Raw genomic sequence first — 26,802 nt, forward strand, 5'->3', positions numbered from 1 at the left:
AAGAAAAGGCAATACCTGAACAGAAAGGCTTCAGAATTAAACCGGTTCGTACCAGTGCAGGAACACTTACCATTATAAAGCAGAGACACTAAATTCGTGGCAGTAGATGATCAATTGGACCTGTCATTTTTTGTAGGGTGGAAATCACATTTTTCATCTGTTGCATTACACATCTAACCTTATGTAATAGAAGGATTTCATATGTTGAATAGGGAATTTATAGACTTACCAATAAGGATAAACAAAAACAATGCTAAAGTACTGGCAAATTTTCCTGTTAAGCCGTGGAATACATTATCATGAATACTGGCAGGCAGTGGCTAAAGAGTGTATATCATGTTGTATATAGGTGCGGTGCACTCGGTACACAACACGCATTAAATAAATATGCATATACTGTAGCATGAAAGGCAAGACGTGCTTACAGCTAAGAATATAAATAGAAAATAACTTACTGGAACCACAAAACTATTTCAAAAAGGCATTCCATTCAAGTTATTCCTACTCTTAAATCTCTCTCTAAATATGTCTAGCGATAACTTAAAATTAAAAACAGCTCCACTTTTATTAACTACAGAACAGTCCATGTGCCAGTGTTTGGCTGCCATTCCATACTAGCACAGCCAGTCTAAACTTTCCACTCGTGGTGTTTTGGCAAAATGTCGAAGAGGCAATCAAAGACAGGTGGTAAGGTCTTTCCCTGGGGAGGTCGTCCCTTCCTTACCCTCCCCCACCCTCAACCCCCCACTTGTGGGAAAAAAAATAAAGACTGCGTTAGTAGCATCAGCGTGCGGCTGCCAGTCAATCTGAGGTCTTAATTGTTGCCTTCTCCTCCATCATCATCTTGCTGATCACTTGTCCAGAGTGTTAGGTTGTCACGTAGGAGTTGCATGATAAGTGTAGAGTCCTTGTAGGAGTCCTCATTCAGGGTATCCAGCTCCGCAATAGCATCATCAAATGCCGTCTTGGCCAGATGGCAAGCCTGTTCTGGTGCGTTTTGTATCTCATAGTAGAACACAGAGTAGTTAAGAGCCAGGCCCAGCCTGATGGGATGAGTGGGCTGCATGTGTTCTTTGCTTATCTCATGGGCTTCGCTGTATGCCTTCTCTGATGATTCAACAACCGCTGCTCGCTTTTCCCCAGTGGCCACCTCTGCAAGATATCGATAATAATCTCCTTTCATTTTCAGGTAAAACACTTTGCTTTCATACTGCGTTTCACTGCAATTTTTGATGAGAAAATTATCCAAAAGGCTTAGTACATCTTGGCAAACCGCTTCTAATTCCTTTTCAATTTTCTCACGATAGGCACGCACCATCTCGATTTTTTTTTCATTGCCATCAGCTGAGGTCTTCTGCTCAATACTGCTTATTACCCTCCAGGAAGATCTGCGCGCCCCAACAACATTCTTGTATGCCACAGACAACAAGTTCCTTTCTTCGTTTGAGAGGGGTTCATTTAATTCTGTCACCTGATAAAAAGGAGAAAATAATGAGCAATAGTAGAATATAAAGACTTAGACACATACTAATTGTTTGCAGCTCTCTAATTAAAGTCGCTTTAGACATGTATTTAGAACATTTGAAAATCAAGACACTAACCCACATAGAAGACCCCAAAGTGATATTTGCCAATATTCTCTGGCACAACTCATATCACACAGGCACCCTGTCCGTATACATATTTGCAAGTGCTACTCTTGTTCGAAATTCGCACTAAAATAGGACATGTTGCAATTTTTCCATCTTATGACACTGATGCGCAAGAAAAGCTGCCCATATAAGTGCTCATTGCAAATAATGGGGTCTATTTGTGTGCAAGTTGTGTGTCTCGCAGCGCACAAAAGGCACACCAGAATATTGGCCATGTAAATATGGCTAGGATTACTAGTTTTCACAAGGATTTATTTATTTTTAAGGCAGCCTATACAAACAGTCCTGGTTTCTGCACGATTGCCTAAAGAGAAACGGCATAAATGTACTAGTTTTGAGGGTGTTCCCAGGTGGAAGGCTCCTGCCACACTACTTGCAGGCAGCATGATATTCTGTGGTGTCAGATGTTCTTATTACACCAAGTTTAATTATGTAGCACTGCCACATTTCAGAGAAACAGTCGTAACAAGTGCTGGGGTATGCAAAAGCATCTGCCAGCTTCTCATGCGCATCTGCCACTCCAGTTGCATCAATGACGCTAATATCCAAGCTCCTGTATCTTGCCATCTCTGGCAGTCTCACCGAGAATGGGGCAACCCTGCACATGCACAACTAATGCTCTATCAGTCTTCTCACAGCAATTGGTGCGGTAACCCCACAGTGCAGAGATGATGAGGAATCCTGCTCTTGGCAAATTGGTGAAGGCCTCCGTGGTGAGACCCCAACCGATCACACTTATCCCTTGTATAAGGTGATGAGAGCAGATTCTTGTAAAACCCCTTTAAAAATCTGCTGCCTGGTGGCCCTACATGGCCCACACCACCACATTATATGGCTCCCTGCGATCTGGTCACAGACATGCTTGCTTTTAAAAGGTTTTTTACTGGTTCTGCATATTTTTTGACAAAGAGGACTGCTGTGCAGGGGACATGGACACGCAAGTACCAGAGGGCTGTGTGACCATCTTTGGGATCCGCTATAAGAGCATAATGGGGTTAATCCTAACCTGTGTGCCACAACAGAAAATAAAGGACTTTGAGAAATGCCAATATACTTTTGATTTAATGTATATACAGCCTGATGTGGTGCAGTTCATCAAAAACTCCACCACCCTCATGTGTATGCATTATGTACAACTACACACTCATCACGTTAGCATCTACAACTACATGCCTCACATCTAATTAACGAAGATGGAATACCTCTGCAGGAAGGCAGCATTCCTGAAAGTCAATGTTAGACTCTTTATACAAGCCTTATAACAATGACCCCCCCCCCCCAAACAACTGTCAGTGTATGGATTCAGGCTTTGTTTTTGATTTGCAGGAATGCTGCCTTCAACTAGGTGGCGCTGCAGAGGTATTGTTCCATCTTCCTTTATTTGCGTATTTCCCAGAGGAGGCTGACCTTTTAACCCTTTCCAATCCACTGTCTGACCTCTGAAGACATTATGATTTAAGGCTGTACAGCTCCAATGTTGGAAGACGTTCGTCGGGGTTCTCTTACTGTATATTGCCAGACACTCTGCTGTCGCAGCCTATCCAATGTGTCATCTCATGCAGTACTGGCTTTAGCCAGCATATAGCACTGTTGTATAACGGCAGAAAAAGAGTAACCCCCCTAGGAATACAAGGATACAAGTTGGATTGGAAAGGGTTAAGTCTCCTCACATTCCTTCTAGGTGCTCTCATTAAGGCAGTTTTCAAACGGCCGATAAAGTTGCACGAGATTTGTCTTGAATGGTGTCCTATACATGAGCGATTTTTTTCCCTGCATCGCTAGAAAAAAAAAAAAAAAGTATGGCATGTCCCATCTTTGGGAGCTCCCTTGAAACACCTTGTCCATTGTTTTCGATGGGGCTGGAAAAAAAAAAAAAAATTGGATGTGAGATTTCCTATTGAAACCAACGCCAAAAAAAAACCAAACAAACTTGGAAATGTACGATGTTCCTGCAAATGCAAGACTTTTGTCAAGGGCAATATCCAACAGTTTCACGGCCTGATATCACGCTTGCCCGTGTGAAATTAGCCTGAGGAGAAACTACCCTTCCTGACTCACACCTACATACACAGAAGCGTACATTGTAAAGTATACACTTTTCCATCAGTCATTTGCAGATAATACAGTCACTGTCCTTGGACGGGCTTTCTAAGTCCTCCCTCACACAGGTGTTTGTTTTTTTCAGCATTTAACGCTGCGTTTTCAGCGCTGTGCTAAATGCTGCCTTTTATTTCAATGCGGCTTCTCGGACAAGTGTTAAAATGCAGCGTTTTTAAAGTAATGTCTGTTCTATTTTGGGGCGTTTCAGGATTTTTAAACGCTGCGCGTCGCCCAGAGTGGACAGAGTGAAAAAAAAAACAAAAAAAACAAACAAAAACTCACCTTGCAGGCGCCGTCTGGGTCCCTCCTGCTTCTCTCTGGCGTTCCTGCAGGCTTCTGTGTAGTTGTCAGCGCTGACAGAGCACCTCTTGCTGGTAACGAGAACTGAAAACCCTGCCTCCAGTAAGAGAATGCTCCGATTGGTTCTTGAGCTCTGGCTGGGCCAATCAGAGCAATCTCTTGCATGAGGCAGGGTTTTCAATCCCCATTACCAGCGATAGACGCTCTGCACGGAAAGCCTGCAGGAATGCCGAAGAGCAGCGGGAGGGACCCGGATGGCGCTTGCTAGGTGAATATTGCTTTTTTTTTACCTTCAGCTTCCTTGGCAGTGTTTTCAGCTGTGCTGAAATCATAGTCAAAACGCATGCAAATGCTGCAGAAACTGCAAAAAGCTGCATTTCTCAATGCTGTGTTTACTCTAAATGCCTGTGTGAGGGAGGCCCAAGTGTCTCAGCTGGCAATGCCCCTTTACATTTTATTGGTCCCCTTGGAATTGGCTCAGAGTTGCCCCAAGAGCAGAAAACTATGTGCATACCCATTTTACAGTCTAGTAGTTAATTGGCTGCCGTGTGTGATAACTCCTGCAGTGACTGCTACTTTCCTGCATCTTTCTGCCAAAGTTAATTTACTACAATGACATGCACTCCTCCCACAATACAATGCCACCCCCTGACTTGTGATGACCTCAGGTTACGATAGTCAAGCAGTGATAACCTCTTCTAGGCAATTGAAGCACATGCAATTGGCGTGAAGATCCAGCCGAACTCACGCATGTTCTGAGACTTACTGTATGTGAAACCACAGCCAATCGCAAGTTCCTCAGATCAGTGCCAATACCACAACTAAACCACATCCCAATGCACTTACCATTAAGAAATTAGTAAAATTTCTAGTAAAGGGATGTAATGGAGAAAATAATGAAAATCTATCATCTTATATGGAGTGGGATCAGCTATCAATCTCCCTCCATACAAGTCCTGAGCAAACAGGAGGTAACTATGTCCTGTGTCGTTAAGGGGGTTAATGACCACTATATCTATACAGATATTTAAAGTTTCAAACCCTATTTAAAAGGGAAGGAGTTAAATCTCCTACAGATCTGCACCAAAATCCGCATTGAGTGAACAATCCCTTAAGATCCCACCCTTGTAGAAAAATGTCCGGGATTTAGTAGCTCTCGCTGCCTTATAGCAGGGCTTGCTTTATCTGGATTGATCTGGTGAGGAGGGGGGGGGGGGGGGTTGACAAGTCAAAGCTTCAGAAGCAATTCAGGGATTATTCTAGTTATCAGATTGGATTCAGGAACGATTTTTCTTCCCTTAAAATGGGGAAACCGGACTACCACCTTGGGTTTTTTTTGCCTCTCTGGATCAACATTTTGGGAGTAACCGGCTGAATTAGACGGAAGGTTTGTCTTAACACACTATGTAATTGCTAGTTTTCCATAAAGTTATGGTTTCAACAGCAAAGTTATGAAGGTACAAATGGTTGCCCTAGAACTGTACTTTGAGGTACCACTGGAATATTAAAGTATTAAGCAGAACACCGCATCACCATTTAATCACAAGGGCCGGAATACAGCTACTAGATACTGGTATTCAAGGTATTTATCAATCTGTTTTTGCCCCATACATATAAACGTTCCACAATCCCAATGACTTCAGGACATTTTTCCATATGGCATAATCTGAGCCTTTCATTCCATAGGAATCCATGTATTTCTCAACTGCTATTTTTGCAATCACAAAGCAGCTTCCATTTCTCAACAGCAAAATATGAATTTAAAGTTGTGCTGCGATTGGTGGCAATGGGCAACAAAAGTTAGTTTTCCCTTAGGCTCCCTGTCCACGGCCGTTGCGGAATATCGCCAGCATGCTGCAATTTAGATCCTGCAAGCAGAGAATCGCTAGAATTCTCCAATCATGGATGCCGCGGCTGTGCTTTCCATAGCATTGTTATTGAAAGTGTTCACTGCATTACCCGCGGCCGGACTATTGCCGCGGGTAATAAAATGAATTGCCCGTGGACAGGCAGCCTTAGGCAGTCGTCAAATCAGCCCCACCAACTACAGGACACGACATTCTCAGAGTGCTGGTCGTGTCCTGAAGGCTGGAAGAAAACCGTAGAATAGACTGTCTGTGCGGGCGTGGGGACGAGCTACAGACCTCTAGACTTGTCACAGCAGACATAACACTGTAAATGTACGTCCTGGAGCGGGACGGGGCTTAAAAAAAAAAAAAAAAAAATTAATTTTTGGTTCCCATAGGTGAATTGAACTTTCAGTTCTGACCAGCTCAGATTTACTTGGGGAGTTATGGATTCATTTTCTAGTAAATTTCTAGTAAATTTCTCAGTCTGATAACACAGACCTGCCACAAACATTCCTATCACAGTTAGGCCGGCTGCGCACAATCAAGTAGGTTTCCATATGCAGGAGCCCGGAGCGGAATCCAACTTTGTACCCAGCTGGCATCCGCGCCTACCTGCCTTTTCGGCATCTTCTCTGTACTGCGGATGGTACACATGGTGAACCGTCAGACAGACATGCATTGAAGAGATTAAAAAAATTTTTTTTAAGCCTCTGCTTTTCCCACATCATTGCCTAGCAATGATGCGGGATCCACGACCTTTCTGCAAGGTCCTTGCAGAAGGGCCGCGGATCGGATGGTTTCCATTAACTTCGAATGGAAGTTGTCTGCGTGGAATAAATGCAAAAATAGAACATGCTTTGATTTTTCTCCAAGTGGAAAATTGCAATTGATTTATACTCGTGGAGGAAAAAGCATTTTTTCCCCAATAGCATGTTATAGGCAGTAGTTGCTGCGGAATCCGGAGGCGGACGCCTGCTCCAGATTCCGCAATGCAAATATGCCCGTGTGCAGCCGCCCTTACTGCTGATGATCACAGCTCCTGCCAGTTATAATAGATCATAGGTCATCCTCCTGACTGGATGCTTATGGTCTGTAGCTGTGTAGAGTGTAACAGGCAAATCAGGTAAGGGAGACAGGCATGCAAAAAAAAGGTTTTTTTCACCAGAGTGGCCCTTTGGGGTTCTTCCTTCACACTGCCAGTCGTGATATTGCCACGAGAAAATCCCATAAGACCTCGTCGCCCCTCATCTCCTCACGAGATAGACAAAACCAGGAGCTGCTAATGTTAAAAACTGAGGCTCTATAGGGAAACATGCGCGAGGGGGGGGGCTGACACCAAACAGAAAGATAGGGCAGGCAATGATTTCCAAATCTCACATCACATGAGAGAAATCATTGCAAGTGGGAAATAAGCCATTGAAAAAAAATCATGGGTTTCAAAATTCTGCGTACTTTCGTATCGTGCGAAAATCACATGACACTCGCGCCAGTGTGAAGGCAGCTTTAAAGGAGTTTTCAAGCATTTTACAATTGAGGACCTATCCCCAGGACAGGTCATCAAAATTTGGTAAGTGGCAAACCGTTGTCTCACTGATCACAGGCAAGCCCACTTTTTGGCGGGCATTTAAATACCGCTGTCAGAATTGACAGCAAAATATGGTTAACAGCTGCAATAGGCGTTACTTCCAATTGTGCAGTATGTCAGCTGTGAAAGACAGCAGTCTCAAGTCTACACTATACAAACCCCACATATATACAATGCAAACTTAACTGTAAATTAAAGGGGTTTTCCGGAGACAATACTATTGATGACCTAGTCACAGGTTAGGTCATCAAAAGTTGATCGTTCGGGGTTTGTTGCTTGTGCCTGCAATTACAGCGGCTTGCGGTGATTTCAATGAGCCATGCTTGCAGTTACAAACGCCGACTATGACACGCAGATTGGAGCAGAGACTTCCACTCCAATCCCTATGTAATTGTCGTGCTGTCAGTGGGCACACAGTCAGCTGATCAGTCGGAGTCCCGAGTGACGTACCACAGCCGATCAATTATTGATGGCCTATCCTGAGGCTAGGTCATCAAAAGTATTTTCCCCAGAAAAGGATGTCCATTTGATAAGTTACTAAATAATGGCCCCTTTAAATGGGATGATTGTGAGGCGCATCCCAGCGATCACCGTTGTGCTTTCACAAAGGAGTAAGGATGACTCAGTGAACGGAGGCAGAGTGGGCCACGGATCGCTCTAGCCACCCACCTCCATTCACAGTAAACAGAGGAACAATTACACAGACTGATCGTCGTCTGATTTTCCTGCCTGCAGAAACCAGACTAATGAATTCAGTGGCTGCCAGCACTTACACTGAACGGTTATTGTTCAGATTCCCATGATCCAGCAACCATCTAAACTAGTAACGGTCAGTGTAAGAGGACCCTCAGTGTCAAACAATGAAAACAAAAGCAACAATATTGGAAAATACAAAGTATTTTTCTTTAGCTTGACTCTTAGGGCTCTTGACATGGGACAACTGTTGGGCACAGTAGCACCAACAGTCCCCGCAGCAATAATCCCTCTGGTGCTTTCACACAAGCGATCACCCCTCAGTGAATGGCGGTGGAGCAGCTGGGCATTATTCTGACCTACCTGATCCATTCACAGTAAACAGTTGTTCAGACAGTGTCAGTGGATCAGAACGACTGTTCAGCGTTTAAACCCAACGATTAGCAAACAAACGATAATGGCAGACACTCAGCGATCCTCTGACTTCCCTGAAGTGATGCAAGACTTTGGATATAAAAATTCCTCACATGTGGGGGTGGGAACACACGTTAGCAACTTTGATGTCAGGCCCAATAATCGCATTTGCCTGTGTGAAATCAGCCCAAGTCAGATTCTGCATGCGGGAGCCCACAGCGGAATCCATCTCTATCCACGCACACCGTTGGTCATGTGCAGTAGAGTTTAAATATTTGTTTATCCCACACCATTGCTAGGCAATGACATGGGTACCCACTGCCTATCCACAATGTCAATTGCGGATAGCCTGCGGGCCAGACAGCCTCCATCAACTTCAATGGAGGACGTCCGTGCAGAGTTCACAGCAAAGTAGAATATGCTGCGATTTTTCCTCCACTAGCAGAAATCGCAATTAGTTTCTGCAAGTGTGAAGGAAGAAGCAATTTATACATACCCTTCAATGCATGCCATTTGCTGCAGATCCTTCGTTCAGACACCGACCGCAGTTTCCGCAATGCAAATCTGCCAGTGTGCAACCAGTCTAAGTCTTGCCCCATCTCTATTACTAAAAAGACTGCCAACACTCAACAGGTAGTGGACCGCAAATGAGAAGGAAGAAAATAGGGACAAGCACTTTTGTGAAAGTAGATTTTTCCACAAAAAAAAAAAAAGAAAAAGGAAAAGGAAAAACTATGAAGCGAAGTTCACCAAAGCACAAATCTGCCAAGAGTTGACCACTATAAGAAATAATTATCTGATCGGTGGGGGTCTGACTGCTGGAACCCCCACAGTTCCCCAATCGATAGAGCACATGCTGAACATTTGCTCTATGTCAACGGGACTGCTGGAGATACCAGAGCACATTAACTCTGCCATCTCCTGCAGTCCCACTGAAATGAATGGAGCACTAGAGCACATGTGCCCACGCCATTTGCGAACCCTCCAGACAATCTTCGATCACAACCGGGGTCTCAACAGTTGGATCCCCAAGTGTCAAAATAGTTCTCCTTGATCCTGTGGCTGCATGATAACCATGACATAAATGTACATCATAGAGGCTCAATACAAGCCTTTCCATGATACAATCACATCCTGGTGGTGGGGTGTTTTTAAGTGGTTTTATTTTGAAAATGGTTAGACATGTATCTCTACAATCATAATGATCCATATAAAGTTAGCCCATTATGCAAGTCACAAACAGGAAAAAAAAAAAAGAACTGTCAGAGGATTTACTTGAGGTATTACGTATACAATGGGCAATAATTTAAGATGCAGCATTTTTTTTGCAGTATCGATATTAGCTTTTTTTGCAGCAAAAGCTGTCTGCACATCAGGCCGGGCTCACACAACTGTATGCGCAGAACACTGCAAGTCACGCAGCGCTTTATTGCTGTGGAGCTGGCCTATCGCTGCGTATGGCAGTGATTTTGTACTGGGCACGATAGTGTGCGTGAGATGCCATCATGCACAGCCTTCCTAGTTTTTTTGTTTTTTTTGTTTTTTTAATTCCAGCTCTGTCCCTTTGCAATGGCGTGTATGGTTGCTGTCATTTTTCCAAAAATTGCAGTATTGTATAAAGATTTTTTTCCCTAGCCATCCATACCCCGGTCTAAGTCTAAGGCTGGGGTCAAACGGGACATATCCCTTGCGGAAACCCCGCAATTTTGCCGCAGCAAAAAACCGCGAGATTTCTGCTGCTTCAAAACCCGCGGTTTGGCCGCATGTTTTTCTTTTGTGGCCGCTACGAGGAAGTAAAAAGAAAAAAAAAAAAAATCCACATGCTGTGGCCAGAAAATCCACGCCGGCTTCGCCGCGACAGATTGGCCGTCCTGTGTGGACGAGATTTTTGACAAATCTTGTCCACATGGCTGGCTAATCTCAGGATTAGCGGCTGCCGCAGTGGAATTCCGAACTGAATGTCCGCAGCAAATTTGCCCCGTGTGAACCCAGCGTAAAGTGTTCTGGATTGAAGGTTACAAATTTATTAAGAGACATGCCTTTTAATACAGTTGGTGCATGCCTAGCTATTCTGTACACCTGATGTGACATCTACACCAGTTTCTGGAGTAAAATTACAGCAAACCTCCTAGCCTGTGGAAGGCCATGAAAGTGCTATGCAGGGTTCAAAAATATGCAGCTTTACCTCAGAGGATCAGCATGCTTCTATACATAAAATTCCTCATCTGTGTAGGAAATGACAAAATTACTTTCCCCACAAAAGACTAGCCACATATGACTAAACTAACAAAAAAAAAAAAAAAAAGGAAAAGTTATGGCTCTTTGAAAACAGCGTCAAATTACTTTTTCTTTCGTGAAATGTACTATTTTTGAAAAGTAATAAAACAGAAACATAGAATGGCAGAGTTAGAAGGGACCATAAGGCTGCCTGTCAACGGCCTTAACGGAATATCCTTTGCGATATTCCGCCGCAGGGGAGGAGGGGTGAGCACTGACAGGCTCACAGCGGCAAATTGTAGAATGCTGCAATTTTAATCCTGCGAGCGGAGAATCATAGTGAATCAGGCTGTGATTACCATAGTTAACCTATAGAAAACTTTTCATAGCGTGTTTCACAGGCGATTTATCGCAAGCAGATCTTCGCCCGTGGACAGGCAGCCTTAGGGTCATCGGTTCCAACACCTTACTCAACGCAGGATCACCAAATCATCCCAAACAGATGTCTGCCCCGCCTCTGTTAGAACACTTCCATTGAAGGAGAACTCACGACCTCCTGTGGTAACCTGTTCCACTCATTGATCACCCTCACTGTCAAAGTTTTTTTCTAAAGTCTAATCTGTGTCTCCTCCCCTTCAGTTTCATCCCATTGCTTCTAGTCTTTCCTTGTGCAAATGAGAATAGGGCTGATCCCTTTGCACTGCGACAGCCCTTCAGATATTTGTAGACCGCTATTAAGTCGTTGATTGGGAACTGCCTGATGTCCAAGCCAGTTTTAGGAAGGGGAGAGGTATTAGAGTGTCCTCTCAGCTTTATTTTTTTGCAAGCTAAACATTCCCAGATCCTTTATTCGTTCCTCATAGAACATGATTTGCAGACCGCTCACCATCTTGGTAACTCCTCTTGGAACTTGCTCCAGTTTGTCTGTATCTAAAATTGGGAGGCCCAGAACTGGATCTAGTATTCCAGATGAGGTTTGACCAGAAAAGAGTAGAGGGATAATTACCTCACGTGATCTAGACTCTATGCTTCTCTTAATACATCCCAGAATTGTGTTTGCCTTTTTGACTGCTGCATCACATTGCTGACTCATGTTCAGTCTGTGATCTCTTAGTATACTCAAGTCTTTTTCACATGTGCTGCTGCTTAGCCCAATTCCTCCCATTCCGTTTTTCTTTCCCAGATATGGGACCTTGCAATTCTCCTTGTGAAATACCATTCTGTTAGTCGCCTCCTATTGTTCAAGCTGGTCTAGATCTTTTTGAATGCTTGCTCTTCTCTATTGTTAGCTATCCCTCCTAGCTTTGTATCATCGGCAAATTTGATCAGCCTCAATTCTCTCCTCCATATCATTTATAAAATGTTGAACACCACTGGGCCCAAGACAGAGCCTTGTCGTAGCCCACATGACACATTCTATATACTATATCTACCGAATTTCCTTGATCAACCCAGGTCTTGGATTCTGCCATAGAGGGAAATTAAAATTCGTGTGGCATGACATGCCTAGTTTGATGCAAAACCATGACATGCCTAGTTTGATGCAAAACCATGACATGCCTAGTTTGATGCAAATCCATGCTGGCTCTGGTTACTCTACTCTCATACAAGTACTTGCATATATGCTGTTTATCAATTTGTTCAGAAAGCTTTCCTGGTATAAAAGTCAGGCTCAGGAGCCTGTAGTTTCCTGGGTTCACCTTTTCCAACACAAAATAGGAATTTAAAATGTTCGGCCTTTTCATCATTTATAATCAATTCATCATTTTCATCCTGCATTAACCCATTTGCGTCACACAAGGCTATACACATTAACTGCACCTACCCCTTGCAGTTAGCATGTCCATAGTCGTCCCAAACCTATGCTGTGTATGGAGCAGGAGCTGTACCCACTTCATGCACTGGGTTTTGGCTGTCTTCGACAGCCAACAGCTGCGATTAGAGAGAATGCTGATCATGGCCATTAGAATGTAAATGCCACTGTCTGTTCTGTCCAGTCAAAAAAAACAGAAAGCATTCTAAGCAGCCTAACCCCTTAACGCCGCAGGTTGTACGTTCACGTCCTGGGCGCATGATACTTAACACAATGGAACGCAAACTGTGGATGGCACGGGTTCAGAAGCAAGTCCTCTCCATCCCACAGTGGAAGCCGGCTGTGATTGACAGCTGGCCTCCCACTGCAATAGCGGAAATCTGTAAGATACCAACCCCTGCTGTTAACCCCTTACATGCCACAATCAATGTAGATCATAGCATGTCAAGGGTGGTGTCATTGGCCCTACGCTATGTAATTGCGGAGCTCTGATGGGTTGCCATAACAGGACAACAGACAATGGCATCAGTGACTACCATGGGCTGTGACAGCTATTGGAACGGATAATGCACTGCAATACAGAAGTACTGCAATTCACAATCATAGATTTTCTGGTTCAAGTTCCCAACAGGGACATAAAAAGGTAAAATAAAAATTCCACATATTTGGTATCAATGCATCCATAATGGCCCGTACAATAAATTAAACACTATTTATCCTGCATGGCCAAAAATAAAAAAAAAAAAATTTTTTTAAAAATCAATACATTGATTATTTTGACTCCCAAAAACATGCAATAAAAAGTAATCAAAAAAGCCGTATGTACATCAATATTGTACCAATAAAAAGTACAGCTCATGCAAAAAACAAGCCTTCCCTGAGCTCTGATGGGAAAATAGAAAAATTTATCGGACTTGGAATGGAGCGATGAAGAAAAAAGAAAAAACAACCAATGACAGAATTGAGGTTCTCTCCCTGCCTTCTAAAAAATAAAAAAATAAAAATTTAAAAAAATTAAGTTTTAAAATACATTACGTCAACCCCAAAAGATGGTACCATGTTAATGGGGAAAAAAGTTATGGTTTTTGAGAAGTGGAGATAAAAGTTTAAGACACAGCTGACAATTGACAGTGCATCAGTAAGTTAAAGGGGTTGTCTCGCGAAAGCAAGTGGGGTTCAGCACTACTGTATGGCCATATTAATGCACTTTGTAATATACATCGTGCATTAATTATGAGCCATACAGAAGTTATTCACTTACCCACTCCGTTGCTGGCGTCCCCGTCTCCATGGCTCCGTCTAATGTCAGCGTCTAATCGCCCGATTAGACGCACTTGCGCAGAAGGGTCTTCTCCCTTATGGTCGGTGCGGGCACGAGCGGCGTTCTGGCTCCGCCCCCTTCTACGCGTCATCGTGTAGCTCCGCCCCGTCACATATGCCGATTCCAGCCAATTAGGAGGCTGGAATCGGCAATGGACTGCACAGAGCCCACGGTGCACCATGGGAGAAGACCCGCGGTGCATCGTGGGTGAAAATCCCGGCGGCCATCTTGGAGGAAAAGAAGGAAGAAGTCGCAGAGAGGGATTCGGGTAAGTAAAAATTTTTTTTTTATTTCAACACATTCCTTGGGTTTGTCCTGCGCTGAACGGGGGGCCTATGGAAAAAAAAAAAACGTTTCGGCGCGAGACAACCCCTTTAAAGTGATCACTATAAAGTTTCCCATAACAGATGATTCAATTTGAAGTTGTCCATCTTCAATTTACCATCAACTTCAGTAGAATACGTGTGGGTGCCTTGGAGAGGAAAATAAATAAGTGTGCCCCATCAGAGGTATGTACCCCACTCCAGATCCCTTCTGTAAAAGGCAGAGTAGAGGCGCTGAGAATCAGTGGATTCAGCTACCTTGTACAATTACATCTCCCCTGCAATACTTACCAGTGGTCCGCACCTTTCTTTCAGCTGAAGCTTAAGGCCGACTGTTCACGGCCATGATGGAATATCGCTAGCGATATTCCGCTGCAGGGAGGAGAACTGATAGGCTCACCGTAGAGAATTGCAGCATGCCACGATCCGAATCCCGCGAGCAGAGAATCACTACGATTCTCTGCCTGTGGACGTCAGGCTGTGCTTTCCATCTTAAGCCTATGGGAAGCGTTCACTGCGTTACCCGTGGCCGGATTATTGCCGCGGATAACTTAAGTGACATATTGCCCGTGGACAGGAGGCCTAAAAGCTGTGGTTATCACAGGGAGACAGCGCTATTATACAGTATAGACACTGCTGAAAAATGTATTATGCCAACATGGTAGAGTCGTGGAAGTGGTAGGATTTTCAGTGGCAACTTATTTTCAAGACCACATGTTCTCCATCCTGCATTGTATAGATCGGCGTGGTACTTAGTTGACACCAACAGCTGATTAATAAAGAGTGGTTTGAAACACAAAAAGGAACTTGTCACATGGACAAAATATTTCTACAACATGCAGTAAAGTTGGCATGCAGAAAATTCCACACAATTGCAGGTTTCCTACAGAATTCTGCATCAATAATCCATGTTAACCATGTGGATTTTGGTGTGGAATTTTCTGCATGGTGGCAAATTCCGCGGCGGTGTTGTGGAACTATTTTGCCCATGTAAAGGAGTATGGTTTTTCTTCTGGGCTGTGTACACCATACTTTAAACTTTACTCCATTAAAAAAACTGCACGAAATGGAGCGTGCTACGGGTGCTTCCCAGCACATGCGATCCGCGCGCCAGGGAAAATGACACCCGCAGGTATTTAATTAGCAGCCGGTGTCCAATGCATCCCTATGGGCACGGATCACATGTGCGGGAGACCCGCGCAGTTTTATTAATCCAGTTTTGCCGGTGGACATTGGGCCTTAATGCTCGTGTAATAACATATTGCTGGGTGGTACCTGCAGGTTCTGCCCCATAACTGCTGGGAAAAATTAGTGCCAGCAGCAGCTTCCAGCACTCCTGTAGTAGCCCTAGGCAGGGTAACACTGTATGAGACTGCGTACTCAGAGGCGGTCATGAGCAGTGCACTTTTGTTTGTAGTGTACTGCGTATGTTTTGCAGGTATATCCACAATCATAGAGTACAATGGGGTATATATTGTGGTTTCAACTGTAACAGAACATGTTGCATTCTATTTTCCATGAGCGGATTACGTATTCTCTGACCTGCCAATGTGAGGGGAACCGTGGAACCCAATGCGTTTTATTGAACAGTGTATTACTGCGGATCATACGATCGTGAAATCTGCAATTCAAATCTGGTCATGAGAGACTGGCCTTACATTTAGTCTGTCCCATGGAATAATTGTATCGGGGTGCCGCTCCTCACAGTATAATTGTATGCAGGAGTGTCCCAACCCAGTTCAGTTACATGGCGTTACCTCCACCACAAGACACACACACACTATGTCCAGCCAGTTCCTCCCCTCCAACAGTTTTTTTTATAGTCAGTTCCTTCCCTTGCAGCACCATTTCACCATGTTAACAAGCGGACCTGCCTCTGGAAAGTTTAATACCCCCAGGGTGGACAGATGGGCAGTGCATATCCTCCAGGTGTATTGATATGCTGCTCATTTCTCCTCCCACCACACACAGGTTGCCCATCTCTCACCCATGCAACCCAGAGCTCCATATGCAAGCTGCTTCCATCATGATAATCACCACATCAGTGGGGGATAGTGGATGTTCTTGCGCTACATCTCCTTACTTATTTGGGATTGGATGCGATGTTGGTCGTAGGGTTAAGCTCACTTTTAGGACCCAAAAATATAAATTCATAAAAATTAACTTTTAATAAATATTGCTTAAAAACCTTATGGACACACAAACAAAAAAAAAAAAAAATCCACTATCCGGTAGGGAATGTGAAATTGTATCATACAGTAACACTTCAAGATCAGTATCGATCTTGGACGTTTTCTTTATTATGTCTTTTACGTCCAAAAGATAGCTCTTTTTTTGGGGGGGGGGTTTCTTGGTTTTAATGTTCCAAAAAACCTATGCATTTTTTCCGAACCTGAACATGATGTCATAATCAGCCGGAATCTACATGCAACTCATATAGTCCAATGTATAATAGACATGAGATGTTTTTATGTACAGAATAAACCTTGTAATTGCCCAGATGTTTTTATGTACAAAATAGACCTTGTAATTGCCCTACGCGTTTCGCCCACTGCGTGGGCTCCTCAGGGGCTCAAGTATCTCCTGGGATGATTCCCTGGAGAAAGGGTTATCAGTCATCAACTGAGTATAGAAAATTGTTTATAGATTAGGACTATAATCCATTAGAGGCAATGAGTAAGTATAGGTAAGGTACTGTATTGAATTAGCACCCCACTATGAGGAGTGATCGCTGCAATAATACCTCTTAAGCTGATATGCGGTACTTAATAGCCTAATAATATTTCCTAGAGGAACAGTGCCCAGTTATCACTTAGAGTGATGTCTTGGTCAATACCCAGATAGTCTGCGCACTAAAAAAAGGTTCCCCAGGTAATACATCGCTGTCTATTAGATCCTTTTAGTAGGTGAGTTTTGATATACTCAAAAGCTATCAATAGAATAGCTCCCACTAAATAGGGTTTTTCTGCAGTCAGGCAAATTCTCAGCCTAGTGAAGGGTTGTAAGGTTTCCCCCCCTATCAGGATCAGATAAAGCAGAATGAAATCATAAAATAAATAGAACAAGCGGCAGCATGACAGTCCTGGTGGTGGACTGCCAGCATGATGGTCGTAGGGTTACAGCAAGGTTAGACTGTTGACTTAGGTCACTTGTCAGGGTGATCGCCCCACAGTTAGTGCTCATTCCCACCGGAGTTAATGAAAGTACATGGACTTTTATTGATCCAGTCACATTAGCATATATACATTGCGTGTAATACACGCGTGAAAAGAGGACGCGGCGTGTTCTACTTCCCTGCATATTACGCTCATATGGGTTGTGTCTTCAACGCTGTACATATGCACCGCCATTATGAGATAGGACGGAGAATTAAATGAAAAAAAAAAAATAATAAATGCTGGGCAGTCACGGGCAGTGCCCAATCGCTGCCATACACAGCTTACACATTGCAAGTCTGTGCTTTGTGATTTTTGTGCAATGTGTTTTTAATATTAAGAAGTCCCACTGACAATCGCATTTTTAAAAAAATGCAGCGATAGTGTGGGAAAAAAAATGCACAAGAAAAACACAAGTGTGCAAGAGCCCTTAGTGTGCCATCAGAACATTTGCTGCCTTCAATATCTGTGTGTAGTACCATCAGAGTATGAGTCAGACCGCAAGTACTGCAATAATACCTGCTGTATAACACTTTACCCCAAGGCGGCACGCAAAGATTGTTAAAAATCATATTTGGGTTAACAGTGGGTTTATAAGTATCTTGAAATAAAAGGTTTAGATTTTAAAGGGTCTCCTTTAGCAGTGATAGTTGCATTGTACTCCCTTCCAAGCAGTAAAGTTTGCTTCATGTGGGGTGCCACAGGGCTCAGTATTAGGCCCCATTCTGTTCAATATGTTTATCCATGACCTGACAGAGGGGGCTGCACAGCAAAATATCAATATTTGCAGATGACACAAAATTATACAAAATAATTAACACAACAGAGGACAATGTACGGCTACAAACGGACCTAGATAAGTTGGGTGCTTGGGCAGAAAAATGGCAAATTAAGTTCAATGTTGATAAATGTAAGGTTATGCACACGGGCAGGAGAAACGGATGTCACCAATATACACTAAATGGGGTACTGCTAGGGAAAAGTGAGATGGAAAAAGACCTGGGGGTACTAGTGGATTGTAGATTTAAGTGGAGCAACCAATGCCAGACAGCTGCTGCAAAAGCTAATAAAGTCTTGAGGTGCATTAAAAGAGGTATAGGGGCGAGGGACGAGAACATTATTCTTCCACTATATAAGGCATTTGTCAGGCCTCACATGAAATACTGCGCACAGTTCTGGACACCGGGGCTCAGGAAAGATGTTACAATGCTTGAGGGGGTACAAAGGAGGGCAACTAAACCTGGAATGACAGGACTGGAATACCCAGAGAGGCTATCAAAATTGGAATTTACCCAGGAAAAAAAGACAGCTAAGGGGCGATCAAATACCCATGTATAAATATTAGGGGAAAATACAAGGATCTCTCCCATGATCTGTTTATACCCAGGACTGCGACAGTAACAAGAGGGCATCCTCTACGTCTAGAGGAACAAAGGTTTCATCACCAACACAGAAGGGGGTTCTTTGCTGTAAGAGCAGTGAGACTGTGGAACTCTGCCCGAGGACGTGGTGATGGCAAAACCCATAGAGGAATTTAAAGGAGACTAGATGTTTTTCTTTTCATTTCAGCCTAACATACTATGTTTCTCATGAGACAATTTTTTTGATTTCTCCCCTTCATGATGAATCAGCACATGAATGAATCCATGAATTTTCAGATAAAATACTAGCTTTAATGATGCCTGTAGAGGCATTATAACAGCCTCTGCACACTGATCGAACCCCATACTGTAACTTCAATGTTCTTACTCCATACATACAAAGCCCCTGAAAACTTACAGCACATCGTCACACAGTGTTAAGCTGTTTTTACACAACAGATATTGCCACGGTAGCCAGAGTGAAATTCACATTCAAAAGAATTCTATTCCTTCCAATGCGGATTCGTGCCATACTCTATACGACATAGATTAGGCCATGTCACAGAAAAGTAGTAACGTGTTGCTTCTTGACAATTCGTATTTTGGCATGTCATTTTTCCAACACCGAGACCCCTATCTGACCATAGTCTTAGAGTACTGCCATGAATAGTTTCACAGTGTGCTGTTGAGATCCTCAAGAAAGGAAAACACAAAACCAAACACACTGCTTTAAATATCGGTTTTCACTGTGTACCTCTCCCTGCGGGAGTCAGGCACGAGCTTCCAGCAGGGATTCTTTCCATGTCCCCACAGTGGTAGAGCCACTATATTTATATTTCACAGTTCTGAATAGATGTGTTTATATGAGAATGGAGTAATTAACCAGAGGCAGCATGGGTTTGTAACAAACAAGTCATGCCAGACTAATCTAATTTCCTGCTATGACGAGAATCACCAACTGGGTTGATCAGGTAAATGCAGTGGATATAGTAGAGCTCGACTTTAGAAAAGCATTCGACAAAGTATCTCATACCATACTTATTGAAAAAAATTACCAAATATGGGATTAACAAGGCAACTGTTAGGTGGATTCAGAACTGGCTGAGTGATCGTACTCAAAGAGTGGTCATAAATGGCTGCACATCCAAGTGGCAGAATGTATCAAGTGGGGTACCACAAGGCTCTGTCTTAGGCCCAGTGTTGTTCTACATTTTATAAATGATCTGGAGGAGGGAATTGATGGGAAACGGATCAAATTTGATGATGACACAAAGCTAGGAGGAATAGTTAACACTAGGGAAGAGAGAAATAAGAGTAGCGGGCAGTGAGGAACAGAATGGTATTTAGCAAAGAGAAACACAAGGTCCTACATCTGGGCAAGAAAAATGGAAAAAAGGCACATACAGAATGGGAGGAATTGGGCTAAGCAGCAGTGCATGTGAAAAAGACGGGTATACTAATAGATCATGGACTGAACATGAGTCAACAGTGTGATGCAGCAGCAAAAATCAAACAACTCTGGAATGTATTAAGAGAAGCATAGAGTCTACATCACGTGAGGTCATTATCCCCCTCTACTCTTCCTTGGTCAGACCTTATCTGGATAAGGTGTCTAGCTCTGGGGACCCCAATTTAAGAGACAGACCGACTGGAGTAAGTTCAAAGAAGAGCTACCAGGATGGTGGGCGGTCTGCAAATCATGTCCTATGAGGAACAAATAGAGGATCTGGGAATGTTTAGCTTGCAAATAAATAAATAAAAGGCCGATAGGAGACAATCTCACAGGTCCGACTGACTTTATAGGTCAACATTCTCCACGCTTCCCTATCAAGTACTGCTTTTTTTACCTACATGTATTTGCATCCATTTTGATGGTGTTCAGTGCGCATGACATGGCTAGAGTCAGTCATCAGCAGCACAGTGAGTTTAGGTTTTAACGATGCTCTTGGTTTTATGTAATCCAACACTTCTGATTATCACCCTGGCTATCTAGCGTATTAATACTTTCCGCCAACACCAGATTTCGAATGCATCTATTCTCCTGTTGGCCTTTCTTAGTGTCCAACTGACACATACATCATAGGAAAGACCATGGCTCTAACTAGTCTGCTTTTGGTAATTGGAGTGATTTTTTTTTGCTCTTTGGTATCATTTTCATGCCAACCATTGCAGAACGGCCCAAAGCAATCCTATGTTTGATTTCTGGGGTGGATTCGTCATCACGGTTGATTTTTGGGCCAAGGAAGATGAATTCCTGAACCAATTAAGGTGCAGCCCCTTTTTTCTTTCTTCCTAAAGTTTCAAAGTCATGTTTCAGCTCCTCCTTCCTTTCAGCCAGCAGAGTTGTATCACCTGCATATCTCAAGCCGAGAATGGTCCTTCCCCCGATCTTCACTCAAATAATTGGCCGAGTCCACTTCTAATTTTCTCATGATCACCTCAGCATAAAGGTTAAAGAGAAATATAGACAATATGCAGCCTTATCACACACCTTGCCAACCCTAAGCCAGTCTGCATCACCATGGAGCTTTCACACCATTGCTTCTTGATTGATATATGGTGATCTGATAAGCTTGACCAAGTAAATTGAGACAGCATGGTTATACAGAGTCACCCAGAGCTTGTTATATTCAATGCAGTCAATGAAACCCATGTATAGATCTTTCTGATATTTGCGGGTCTTTTCCATGATCCATCTGATGTTGGTAATGTGACCTCTAGTGCCTCTCCCCTTCCTAAAACCAGCTTGGACATCAGGCAGTTCCCGATCAATGACTTAATAGTGGTCTACAAATATCTGTCTGGGATGATTCAGTGATCCTGCACTGAGCAGGGGGTTGGACCCGATGACCCTGGAGGTCCATTCCACCTCTACCAATCTATGATTCTAGTGCAAGTAATACAGCAATAACCCGTGTATTCCTACAAACCGCTTTCAGAGCCGTTATATGTCATAAAATGAGAAGGGGCCTGGAGTATTCTAGGAAGCTACACTGCTGGAAGTTTTTTATCCAACTGTTAGGCCAACAGAAGCCTGCATACGCTGCATAGTTGCAGTGTAATCATTTAATAAAAATTTTATAAAAGAAGGTCAAAGTAAATGGTGTTCTTACTAAGCTGGATTTGTCCCAGCCCACAGTACATGTTTTAGGGTGTATCCACATAGCACGGATTTGCTGTGGATTTTCCACAGTTAAAAGAAATCCACTCAAAACCTGCAGCATTTGGTGTAGATTTTGGCGTGGATTTGCTGCAGATTTCACCACTTCTATTGAAGTCTACTGCAGATCTGCACTAAGCATGGATTTTGGTGCAGATTTTTTTCACTTAAAAATCAGCAGCAAATTCACTACGTGTGAATGCATCCTTAATAAAGCTGTATCACACAAACCCACGTAACGCAATTACATAGATACGCTTCTTCAAAAAGTCCTGGTGATGCAGTTACCACCACTGCCTAATAGGCGACAGCCTTGACTGTACGGAGGAAAAGCATTCAAGGAATTCTGTCACTAGAATAAAAAAAAAATATAATAAATTGATTATAAGCCGGCACTACAGCGTTGCCCTCCACATAAGCCGAACGTATATTTGTTAGAGGGAGATTCTTCGTTACGCTAAAAACCTCAATTACTATTCTGCCACGCAGTATGCAGAATGACCCGTGGGCCTACAGTGCAAGCACAGCAGTTCACTGTTGCTTGCTGACGTCAGCGGTTAAGAGGAGGTGACCAAGCTGCACAGGGGTGTGACTCAGGGCTCAGGCGACCGGCATACATGACTCGGGGGGTGTTTTGCATACCGCATGGTAGAATTTAAAGGGAGTTTTTAGGGTAATAAAGAATCTTCTCCTTTTGATAAACATATGTGTAGCTTGTGTGACGCTAGTGTGCCTACTTATAATGCGGTTTTCTAGAGTCGGAATAACTTTAAACGGGTTGTCAAAAGAAAAAAAAAAAATGTAATACTCACCTATTCCTCCCCAGGCAGTCTTCCTACCGCATCTTCTCCAGTCCCCTGGGTGACCTCATCGCCAGCCGGATCCTCCTCTTCTCGTTATGGGGTGTCCATTCTCAGCATGCTGCTTCTGGCAGGTCTGTGTAGGTCACATCACTAGTGACATAGCATTCCTTTATAGGCAGTGAATGTTGAGAATGTTCATGCGCACTGTCTCACCGTGAGAGTTTATACTATTGCAGACAGACAGCATGCATGTGTAGTCTCGGCAATAGCTCGGCACTCCCTGCTAGGATGTGAATGCTATGACACTAGTGATGTAGCGTACATTGCCGGGCAGGAAAAATACTGCAGAGAAGAGACGCTTCGTCACCGGAAGACAGAATGGGCCGGCTGGAGGTGAGCTGACCCGGGGGACTGCAGGAGATCAGCAAGGAGAAGATGCGGCAAGAAGACAGGGGAGGAATGAGTATAGAATTTGTGTTTTCTAGTGACAGAACCCCTTTAAGGGCTCTCTCGCAGGGCGCATCTTCCGCACAATAAATTGTGTATTTGCGACGTGCTGACAATTCCTATACACCAGCTTAGCGTTTATACGCAAATACGCACGTAGTGCAGGCCATTGGGTTTTTTTGCGCACGCATTTCATGCACTGTGTGTAAAAGCCACATAAAGATTGGTAACGCATATTACACGCTTGTGTGAGCCCTACAATTAATTGCGTGTCTACAATAGCAGACTGCTCCTCAGCCAGTGCTGTAGTTTACTAATGGAAGGGGAAACATCTGCACCTGTGTGCGACAACACCGCCTAATGAGAAAAAAGTATCTGGCAAAAAGCCTTTTAACCTAATGGTAAGTGATGCAGCGAGTGGTACCCTGAATGGATGCGCTATATAAGACAATCCTGGGGTCTGTTCACATCAGCACTGGAAGGTCTGTTCGCAGCCTTTGTGGCCGAATGCCATTAAAACAGATGAAAGAAGCCCATTATAATCAATGGGGTCCGTTTGGTTCGGTCACCCCACTCACATGACAGCAGGAAAATGGAACCCAAGACACTGAAAAAAAAATTCCCATTTGTGCATAACACTATGCAAAGAAACAAAAAGGCAACATCACATAAAAAACAACTAGTTTTAGATGCAGTAAGTTAAGAAAATACAGAGCTACAGCTGTCATATTTAGACAGAACACGCGGTCATAAGAGTGCTTTGCCGGTGGTGGCGTTTTCCTTATCCGGCTTCCGCCACATTTCCTCCTCCTACTTCCCCTCAAATGATAAAATGGAGCTGCAGCTCTCCTGTTTCCATGAGAAGCTCTCACTACAGCACTTGTAAGGACAGCCATCTTTGCTAACTAGCCTGGTTTGGAAGTATGTATCAAAATGCAGCAGCAGCAAGTGTTCTGAACACAGGCGAGTCAGGAGAACATGGACAGCTACACGTGTCACCTGCAGGCCATAGCCAGCATATGCAACCCATAGGCCCCTATAAACTCATGCTTTTCTTTCCACCAAGAGTAAAAGGATACTAGGGGAATAAGTAAAAGAGTGAAAGCCTCTTAGAGGGAGCCTAAAAACATTACAATAACCGCCAGCTCCTGCCATCAAGAACTGTAAGTGACCGCTAATCAATGGCTGCATGGTTGTAGAGATCTGCAACCTCTGCATAGTAAGAGGCAGGTCTTCCCGTTGTCACCAAGGCTTCTCTTATCTTCCAGAGACACACTGCATCCTACACAACAGACCCAGCAGGAGCAGAGCATGGAGATTAGACTGCAAGTGCCATTGTGAAAGCAGACAGCGAGATACCTGTCCTACAGACCACGCTAACGGCCATCCTCATGTACGAGCGTGCTGGCAGCCAGACGCATTTCATCATGGCAATATCTTGGAGAGCAGCCATGCATGCTGTCTGGTAGCAACCACCTGGGTGCAATGCAGATTCAGTCTCCAAATGACATCACTGGTTGCCATGGCAATAAGCGAGGTAACAAATGTCACTGCGTGAGGGCAGAGAAGGACATAGAGCGACTGCAGGCAATATACCGTGCAGCAGCCACTACTCCTGGAGGATGCCACGGGCATGTGTGTGCCACAGTGGGCAGTAGGATGCCGTGTGAGGGCAGGCTGTGCCCCTTCCATTGGAGTTTTGCCCCTTCCCCTGCACCGACACCCGCCTCCCCCTCTCCTCTGCAATACGACAGAATCTTCTGGAAGGCTGTCCGCCGCCGCTTTGTGTCCCCGGGAGGACCCTGCCGGCACTGGTGAGGCGGCAGGTAGCGGGAGGGCTGCGGGATGAATCAGTCTCTTCCCATCCTAGCACATGAGTCACGTGTGGCCGCCGCAGTGGATGAGCCCCAGTCCGCACCCTGCAGGCCGGGACAGCGCCCTCCCTCGGTGACAGCTGTGACGTAGAGCCGCACACCATCAGCTGGTGCAGCCGAGCGCACACATCCCGCACTGCAGTGGAGCAGCACACCGCACACCCGCCCGCACTTACTGCTTTCATGGCCGCCGCCATATCGTCGTATCTCTCGGCTTGTTCGGCCAGTCGGGCTTTCTGCACCAGCTGCTCGCGGTCCACCATCTTGTATGAAGCGGTTCGGTTGCGGCTAGGTTGCGGTTGTAGCGGGGCTTACACACGGTGGTGGCGCCGGAGCTACGCCCTGACTCTGCTGGCAGGCTTCTACACTAGGCTCACACTCTGCTGCTCGCCCTGTCCTTTGCAGCTGCTGAATAACGGTCTCTCTGCTCGCCGGTTACTCCCCGCTGACTGTGCGTGCCCCGGGACCGCCCCCAGCTCGCTCCTCCTATCGTGTGTGAAACCGCCCGGTGGCGTCATGGCCCTCTCTCCCGCCCTTTTTCCTCAGAGCTGATGTCAGCAGCCGTAAAAGGGCAGCCGGCGGCTCCGCTGCTTGTGAGAGGCGCTCGGTGGCTGCTGGGCGGTGGCTCGCAGCTGTACCAGGCCAAACGGCATCTCTACGGGTACCACCGCAGTGCACCCTGGGAGATGTAGTTTCTGCAGACTTGCGGTACAGACGTTCGTAGAGGGAAACGCCTTGGTGCTAAAACTACAACTCCCGGCAACAGCAGGAAACGGCGCTCTCTTATACCCCCCTCATGTAGTTTTTCTATCCCTCATATTCACACAGTAGGCTGTGTCCTGTGTCTGCGTTTGTATGCTGGAATATGAAGTCAGTGCTGCAGAAAGAGGCAGTAACCTACGTGCTGCTGACTCATGCACGGCTCACAGTGGGCCGAGGAGATTGTTACTCCTGGTTCTGTGGCATCTAATGTAGGAGGCTGGGAAGCAGCGGAAGCACACAATACACGTAATTACATCTTCAACTCCCATGGGCCTTTATCCACTACTGCTTGTTCCATAAGCAGGCCCTGCGGCTGCAGGCTGGTGGCCCGCGACCGGATATTAATCGCGGAATTCACGGTCGTCACTTGCAGTATTCCATACACATTGAGAGAATAGAACCCTCACACAAGCGGACAACGGTTGCGATTTCCGCAAGCAGATTTAAAATCGCAGCATGTTCTATCTTTCTGTGGAAACTGCACGGACGGCTTCCATTGAAGTCGATGAAAGCCGTCCGACCCGCGGCCCATCCGCACTTAACAGTGCATATAGGCCAAGGGTACCCGCGTCATCACCGAGCAGCGGCACGGGAAAACAAAGACTTTTTTAAAAAAAAACCTGTACTGGCATGACCAACGGTGGGCATCCGCAATACTGGCAGGGTCGCCGGCCGCAGTCAGAGCCAGATTCTGCTGCGGGCTGCCGCATGCGAAATCTGACCCGGTTGTGTGCAGGCGGTCTTAAGGGGGTGTCAGTCTTTATATATGAGCACCTTTACTGAGGACAGCTGTCGGGTGTATAGGCGTCTCACCGACGAGCGGCGTAGTGCTTTCACATATGGGCCATTTACACGGAACGATATCACTCTCATTCAGATGAACCAATTTGAGTGATAATCTTGTGGTGTAAATGCGCAGAAGTCGCTCACTGTTTGTTAGCAGGTTTTTAAGATAACTTTACAGTCAGCTTA

At 44.7% G+C, this 26,802-nt stretch overlaps 1 protein-coding gene across 1 annotated transcript; it reads right to left on the bottom strand.

Moving 5' to 3' along the window:
- Window positions 1-204: 204 nt before the first annotated feature.
- On the bottom strand, window positions 205-25,618 carry YWHAG (tyrosine 3-monooxygenase/tryptophan 5-monooxygenase activation protein gamma). Its single transcript, XM_066575296.1, has 2 exons — window positions 25,245-25,618; window positions 205-1,471 (listed from the first exon to the last, which is right to left on the bottom strand). The coding sequence occupies exons 1-2, from the start codon at window positions 25,329-25,331 to the stop codon at window positions 815-817; spliced, it is 744 nt and encodes a 247-aa protein (XP_066431393.1). The 5' UTR covers window positions 25,332-25,618; the 3' UTR covers window positions 205-814.
- Window positions 25,619-26,802: the final 1,184 nt, after the last annotated feature.

Source organism: Eleutherodactylus coqui, chromosome 1, assembly GCF_035609145.1.
Source record: "Eleutherodactylus coqui strain aEleCoq1 chromosome 1, aEleCoq1.hap1, whole genome shotgun sequence".
NCBI classification, from domain to species: domain Eukaryota; kingdom Metazoa; phylum Chordata; class Amphibia; order Anura; family Eleutherodactylidae; genus Eleutherodactylus; species Eleutherodactylus coqui.

Bases quoted from the DNA above. Each gene is read 5' to 3' on its own strand.
- YWHAG (XM_066575296.1), bottom strand. From the start codon at position 25,331: ATGGTGGACCGCGAGCAGCTGGTGCAGAAAGCCCGACTGGCCGAACAA. The intron at 1,472-25,244 runs GTAAGTGCGGGC...CCTTTTTATCAG, and splicing joins TGGCGGCGGCCATGAAAGCA to GTGACAGAATTAAATGAACC.